This window comes from Ictalurus furcatus, chromosome 12 (genome assembly GCF_023375685.1).
Source record: "Ictalurus furcatus strain D&B chromosome 12, Billie_1.0, whole genome shotgun sequence".
NCBI classification, from domain to species: domain Eukaryota; kingdom Metazoa; phylum Chordata; class Actinopteri; order Siluriformes; family Ictaluridae; genus Ictalurus; species Ictalurus furcatus.
In genome coordinates, this window is record NC_071266.1 from 18,420,542 (window position 1) to 18,428,767 (window position 8,226).

At 38.1% G+C, this 8,226-nt stretch overlaps 1 protein-coding gene across 1 annotated transcript; it reads right to left on the reverse strand.

Moving 5' to 3' along the window:
• Nucleotides 1–628: 628 nt before the first annotated feature.
• Nucleotides 629–8,181, reverse strand: LOC128615664 (replication protein A 32 kDa subunit-like). Its single transcript, XM_053637893.1, has 9 exons — nt 8,087–8,181; nt 6,783–6,853; nt 6,476–6,577; nt 5,648–5,761; nt 2,699–2,773; nt 2,048–2,167; nt 1,738–1,824; nt 1,405–1,499; nt 629–1,076 (listed from the first exon to the last, which is right to left on the reverse strand). Exons 1-9 carry the CDS (start codon nt 8,154–8,156, stop codon nt 995–997), a joined length of 816 nt encoding a protein of 271 aa, XP_053493868.1. The 5' UTR covers nt 8,157–8,181; the 3' UTR covers nt 629–994.
• Nucleotides 8,182–8,226: the final 45 nt, after the last annotated feature.

The window sequence follows — 8,226 nt, forward strand, 5'->3', positions numbered from 1 at the left end:
ATTCGTAATGGTTTTCACAGATATAATGGGAATTGTATTGGTTTTTATAGAAACTAATGGTCTCTACTGGTAATTTGTTGCCTTCTATTGGTTGACATGTTATGTCAGCATTTCATTAAGTACAAATAATAGTAATGGTAATGATTTGAATGGTTAACAGCTGGTTTGTAATGGTATTTGTAGTGGAAACCATTCAAATTTCTGTGATGTTTTTTTTTTTTTTTTCCAAAATGGAGGTCAAGACCGTCAGTTAATGTTCACATGAGAGTTCTCTCAATGACAGTCCATGCAATGGTTGTTGGTGCCAAATGGGCTGGTTTGTGTATTTCAGAACGTGCTGATCTACTGGAATTGGCACTCACAGTCACTGGGTCTAGAGTACAGTTTACACAGAATGATGAAAAACAAAAAAATTAAACATTTCTGCATGAACAGAAAAGCTACAGTAACTCAAACATTCTTTAAAACCGTTGTGAGCAGAAAAGCACTGAGCAGTTGAAAACTGGAAAAAATAAAAGCGAACAGTTTACGAACATCATCTGGTCTGGTCTGGTCTTGCCGATCTTCAAATGTGCAGTTTCACCACTTCTTTTTTTTTTTTCTCTTTTAAATTGCACACTTATACATCCAATTTAAACAATTTTATATATACATAAACAAGCCAAAAATAATTGCAAGTTTTCTTTATTATTATCCCAACTATCCAGAGAAACAATACAACAAATTGTGAGTAAGAACAACACACAAGTTACTATGCAAGTTATATATTTAAACACAATTTCAAACATCTGCAAGAGCAATAGTCAAAACAACACAAATCACCAAAAACAAATGCATTCTAGATTATTAATTTACAAATCATTTTCTAACTATGTAAACAACTGAAATATACAAGGGCAGGCTTTTTTTTTTAATTGTCATTTAAACTGTCCACTCGATACAAAAAAATATGATGGCATTTTTAAAGACTGTGTCTTCAAACCACCAAATTACTTTAGAAATTAGTAGACTTGAAATGGAAGTCATCAATTGTGGAGAAAATGTGCCCTTCGTTTATAAGAAACTGCAGGCAAGTCCTACAACACAAAGACATGTATTTGGTTCATATTAAATTTATTAATTACTGAAAAGTTTAATCAAACATTGTTCAGGAAAAAAGGTTATTTTATTTTGACAGTAGCTTCTACAGTGTATACATGTTTATAACGGTCAATATTTTCCACCTGAATGAGTAACCGGGATAAATCACTTGTTACTAGAGCAGGTGGTTTCAGTAAGCAAGCAAAAAATCTATTTGGCGGTCATATTAAAATTCAATAAAATTCCAAAAACACCTTTTCACATCAATCTCTGCATGACAAAAGTCAAAGACAAAATAAAGTGTGGGATAAATTAAGCCTCTACCTGATGTCATAGAGGGAGAGATATTTGAGCGACTTCCTCAAGCACTCCATACTGATGCCCTCGGCCAAAGGACAGCTCTTAATCAAAGTAAATACCTACAGAACAGTTCAGAGAATTCCACAGTAATACAATATGGAGCACTATATAGTGCCTACAAATGCATGCACATTACTAGACTTCATATCTTTCCAAATTAACCTTAAAAAACAGACATTAATTGCCTGCATTACCATCTTAAGTTCTAAACTTAAATGCACCAGTCTGTGTGTGTGAGAGAGAGAGAAAGGGACTGTAAGAATGTGTGGAATTAAATTGGAAAGGATGTCCACCCACCTGCCTCTGATTGGCTGTAAAACCAATGGTGGCTGGGTCACTTGCATGTGATGATGTGTTTATTATAGTTGAGGTCTCATTCTTCATCTGGAACAAGAAAATGTTACATGCAAAACAGAAAGTCATTGGTTTTAAAACTGCTACTATTACGCTTGGTGGAGCTGAGATTTGAACCTTCCAATCAGTAACCCGTCGGCCAATGCCTTAAACACTGAGCTACAACTGACCCATCAGTTCACTACTTAGTACAATAAAAACAACAACAACCAACTGCCATAAAGTAATAGTGTACTCATGACACCAATCTCACCCTGCTATATGAGCTGCTATCACTATGCAGATGGGCCTGTATCACCTCCAACATGTGCGAAGTGATCTCATTAAAGTCTTCCAGACAGCGAATGTTGAAAGCTACCATGGACCTGTGGTGCTGACACAAGAAAAATTCTACAAGTCAAATTGCACATGCTCATACAGGAGGTATTATACCGTCTTTCTTGTAATATAACTGCAGTTATATTACAACTGACTGGACATAACAGCTATATATAGAATAACCTGCAAAGGTCTTATCCTATCTATGTACTATAGGGTGTCTCCAAAAGTCTCCATACATATGAGAAATTAACACATTTTTGCAAAATGTCTTCCAAAATGTTTTTTTTTTTTGTACTGAAATCATTCTCATGGCTGGATTGGGAAGCTGCCCGCAAGGTTGCGATGGACTTGAACAGGAAACATGGCAAGCACATCACACAGCACTGTTGCCAAACGTATTAACAAATACGAAGACTGGAAGTGTTGCGGACCGACCAAGGAGTGGACGTCCACGAACATCCGCTGAAGAACGCAAAACTGACGTGGTTCTGCCATATATAGCCCCATACGTATGGGGAGTTTGGGGACACCCTGTATATTATGTGATGTATAGCACTAAAAACATTAAGAGCAAAAGAGACACCTGAAAGGAGCGTAGGCTTCCCACTACTTTGACATATGACCCAGGCGAAATAACACAATGATTCATATTGACATCCTGTTGGGGGAAAAAAAAAAAAAGATGTTTGTTAACAGCAGAGTGATTAATTCATAGTGGTTATTGTTAAAGTGCACCTATTATGTTTTTTTCAAATATTACCTTTCATGTAATGTGTTGTATAGCTGTTTGTGAATGTAAAAAAGTTTGCAAAGTTTCAAAAATCAAAAGTGCAGAGTTATAAACCGAGTTATTGACTCCCAAAAGAAGGAACCGATTCTGAACAGCTGATAGACCTATGTAGGTTCCTAACAAAAAGCCCCGCCTCTGGTCTTCATTGGCTGCTCGCTGACAGCAATAGACCAATCATAACAGACTGGGACATCTGACCAATCAGAGCAGAGTATGCTCAACTGAAAGGAGGAGTTTAGAATGAATCCTTTAGAACTGATCATTGAACAAGTCATTTTTGGCAATGGGGGGAAAAAATGTAATGCTGCAGTTTAAATTATGAGCACATTAAAGTTTTTTTTGGACCTTGGATGCATATAAATCTATTATATGAGACCTTTAAAACAAAATTAGGCACGTTTCAAAACCATAATACATGTGTTTTAAAAACACTTAATCAATATACCCATTTGATAATATTATTCATTATTAACACATACTGTGTATGTCAGTGGTCATCAACCCTCTTCCTTGAGATGTGTATAATAAATGGGGAAACCAGTCATGTTCCAGTGCATCCTATTCCACTGGGTTGTCTGAAGGGTGAGATCCACAACCAGTAATGTGTTGACGTTGGCAAAGTGGTCTACCTGTGCATCAACAAACCTTCCCCAGATGTCCTACCGCTTCTGAGTGCAGATTTGACTGGACATACGCAGCTTCTTGACAGTGTGTCCACTGCACCATTGCACAGTCCCAAAATATCCTGCAAACCCAAGAGTATTACTACTGAGGCTGCTGTCATCAGTCCTACCATTCAGAACTGAAGCCAGTACCGCAACTGTTTGCCTGCTGATTAATTATGTTGCCTGCTCATTATAAGGCCAAGCACTATATTGTGTGTGTGAGGAGAGTGGATGTACCCTGAATGGCCTTCTCCTTGCTTGGGACATGTAGGGGCTAGTAATCCAAATAGAGCAGGATCCTTATGCCACTGGCCATCAGGGAAGAAAGATATACACACATTAAAAAGCACCCAAGGCACTAGAGAGTGACTGAAGCGTAGGAATTTGAATTGGAATGCCTGTCCTTTGAAGACAAAACGTAAAAAGCATCATTGTTGTGGGGTGATTGGGACATGGAAATAAGAGTTGTACAGATCCTTGTGATGTGAACCAGCCCTGTGATTGCTCGGCTTGACACTACATCAGATGCTCTTAGCATAGGAAAATGAAGAATCTTTTAAAAACTAGCTCTACTGGCTCAAATCTAGAATTGGATGAAAACTGCTGTACTTATTATGAAGGGAGTAACTTGAGTAGAATCAAGTGGCATCTTTAGTGGCAGGGGGCCTCGTCTAGGCCCTGAACGTGGGACCTGGTTGAGATGAGTTAGAGGTGGCACATGATGGGTCCATTGGGACAAACTGGCTTTTTGATTCCAAAAACTGCAATTTCCTATCCAAGGCAACCCTGGCAAAGAACAACCCTGACAAACTTCCTGCTCCTTTAATGAGGAAGGTTCTGTTGAAGGGCATGAGCCTCCGAGTTGTATAACCTCAGAGTCTGAATCTTCAATTTCAGCTTAGCAATCACTGAAGCCAAGTTGTTATTCGCCTAGAAAGTAACCAGACCGCTTTCTTTTATGCTTATCAGTCATCGCCAAGATGAGAGTTTGCCACTAACAAGCCTCAGAAACAAGTTTAGACCTCAGGGGTTTCGTCAGATTCAACTTCAAACCAGGATCCAAATCCGCAAGCAGTGACCACATAGCTGGTGTCTATCTTCAAATCCGAAGCTGCATGAACACAAATCTTGCAGCGTGGCTAACCACTTGTGGTATACTGTGATAAAATTGGGGAAATCCAACCCATGTGAGCAAAAACAAGGGATCTGCATTTGGAGGAAAATGGAGTTCAGCCCCAGTGTCGTGTATTAATGGAAATCCAGTTGCAGACTCAGCAATAAACAGCATGTGGTATGGGGAGAAAAAAACACTCACTCATGCTAGTGGCTACACAGCCAAAACCCTGCTAGTTGGTGTGATGGCAGATGTGAATACTCATAGAAGATGATGCAGAGGGAGCACATGGTAAGTGCTGCTTACCATGAGGAGAGGAAAAAAAAATACAGTGCAAATTCAGTGAAAACCTGGCAATTAGCACAGTGAGTGATGGCCAGTACCAGTTAGTAACGCTAAAGCAGAAAAACCAATTCAAAGCTAATAGACATCATGTCAAAAGCAGCAGATCCTGTTGGTAAAGAGATCCGTGCTTCCAAATTCCTGGACTCATTAAGGTGAAAACAGAAATGTTGCAATATGGTGCTTGACTCATTTCTGTTATTTTTAATGGATGTTTAATAAGTTGCATGTTCATAAGGTACTTTGTTATTCATCATATGAATGAATGACTAAATAATTAGCTGGAACAATTTTACAAAAAATGTCCACCAAGCAGTTTTATAATTGGTGCTGATAACTAGAGCTTATTAAAAGCTGCATGGGTCCATACAAATTCAGAAAAGGCCATTTCTTGGATGCAGGTTCCAGTCAAACTGTACACTTACTTTCTGTAAATTTATATATTTTCCACTCTTTGACACCACGGAGTATGCAAATTGTGCATGACAACACATGATGGAACAAAACTACAGTCAATACAAATAGACCAAATGTGCATCGAATGTCAGTAAAGGTTTTGAAAGAAAACTTGTGTATTCATAAAAAAGCTATATATGCAGATACTATACTGGCATTTTATACCTCAAGATTCACCCACTGTATGACTTCTAGAGGGGGGCCAGTCATATCATCCAGAGAGTAAACAAGATGTGTCAGCTTTGGTTTGGATCTTCTGATCAAACCCACCACAGTCACCTGTGTGAAGAGATTGTGATGTACCAGTTTTTAATCTGAATAAAGATGAGGCAACACTCATTTTCTTTTATAGGTCTGGACAGAAATTTAGTCATTTGGATATCTGCAAAATGAAAATTCACCCGTAACCCACACTTTGTTTAATCACTTAGTGTATCAATAACACTATCAATATAAAATGGAGTAATGCAATGGTACAGATTTTCCTTTCAATTTAATACTCTTCATTGAAATAAGTTTTAAGACTTTCCACAGATTCTCAATCTGATCTTTGACATTTGGCTCCTTGATTTTGAACCACTCCAGTGTAAAACTGGCAATATGCTTAGGGTCATTGTCCTGTTGGACTTCAGCTGGTATAGTATCGGACGATATGTTTATGGTATCGTGATACTCCAGCTGGTATAGTATCGGAAGACATGTTCATGGTATCGTGATACTTCAGCTGGTATAGTATCATGAGATATGTTTATGGTATCGTGATACTTCAGCTGGTATAGTATCATGAGATATGTTTATGGTATCGTGATACTTCAGCTGGTATAGTATCGGACGGTATGTTTATGGTATCATGACAACCCTACTAGACAGTCAACAGCTTGGGGATTTCAATACTGTATTAAAATCACTGCAAGAAAGCTTAGACGAGGTGGAAATTCAAAGAATGTCCAAACATATTCGCACTTACCCTAATAATATTATTATCAGACTAACCTGGTTGAGCTCCACGTCTCGTACAAAGAAGGAGTCTCTATGCTCTCTGGCTGAGAGGAGCTGAGACACACTGCATGGCAGAACGCGTAGTATTCCTGCTGTCTGTGGATAAAAACAAACACACTGCTGAGGATAGATATGGTTTAGATACAGCTTGGGACTATTTTAGTCAATTAATTCGTTAACATGCTGACTTCGTTCACAGCAACTCGATAAATGGGTTGACAAAGTGGAGCTTAATCACTGAGGAAAAGTAGCCCCTAGGATACTATATATAGGATACTAGCAGTAGAGTGATTAAGCCTACTTTTGTCTTTCTTTTTTCTCTTTCGTTTTTCGAGGATGAAAGTCCGCCTGGAGAAGAGCTATACCCGTAACCTAAATGAAAGGAAATTAAAGTTAAGGTGATTTCTTTTTAGTATTATGGCCTAAACACTGAAATGAACTCGTTAAGCAGTGTATAAAACACCTCTTTAAAGCTATAGTATTACATTTAGACGAACCTTGGCTCCCCATGATGTATAATCACTGAAGAGTGCCAGAAAAACCAAATAAACATTAATTATTCAGTTTGTAGTTGAAGTCTGAGCAGTACCGCTAACTTCCTAATGATGGTTGATTAATGAGGAATCGGTCACGCCTTGAACGACTCTTTTAAGAGAACCGATTCTCAAGTTCGAATCAAAAGGAGTTTCTCCTCTTCTCAGGCGTGTCCATAGCTCTAGTGGAGAAAGTGTGTATCTGCACGTTTGATTGTTTCTGCAGTATGTAGTTGGCATTTCTTAAATGATTAAAAACATGGCCAAAAAAGTGGCGTTTTTATTGCAATCCCTGCTGGAAAAAAAAATAGAAAACCGCATAGAATATGTAATGGTTATAATGGGAATTGTAATGGTCCCTGTGGGTCTCTAGTGGTCATTTGTTTCCTTCTATTGGTGGCATGTTATGTCTAGTGGATACCGTTAAGAACCAATAATGGTAATGGTATTAGTGCTTAGCTGATGGTTTGTAATGGTATTTGTAATGGAAACCATTAGAATTTCAGCCCCCCCCCCCCCAAGAGTTTTACAAACTTACCTATCCCTCCTCCATGAAAACATTTTCCTTTAATCACACTGTGTAACAAACATTAACATGCGCTGCAGATCATTTCATTGGTTCAATTTAATTTACCACAAAGGGCTTTGCTAAAATTGCCTACAAAATACTTTTTTTTAGCTATTGAAACTGGATAGTGGAAGTGAACTGGAAGTTTGGGTGATAACAGTGACAAGCTCAATATTTTTATACTTTGGAAGTCTGTTTTACCATGGTAATTTTTAAACAATTACTAACAACATTAACTCAGGCTAATCAATGCAAGGTTACATTTTAATTGATACTTGACCATACCTAATTTCTATTAAAATTCCTGAAATAAAGACAAGAGAATTTTTTTTATATATATACACAATGCTGGCACCTGAAATCCCATCAACACATTTTCATTACTTTTAAAATTCACCCTCTCCAATTCTAGTCCATCAGAGCCACAAAAACAAATTCATTACGTTTTGTTTACACAAATACCAGACAATATACTGGAAGACGCCACTAAAACTGTGAAATTACCTTCTAAACCAGGGATGGGCAATTTCAGTCCTGGAGGGCCACTGCACTGTCCTGCAGAGTTTAGCTCCATTCCTAATCAAACACGCCTGAAAAATCGAACCAAAGTCTTCAGGATTACTTGAAAATTGCAGGCATGTGTG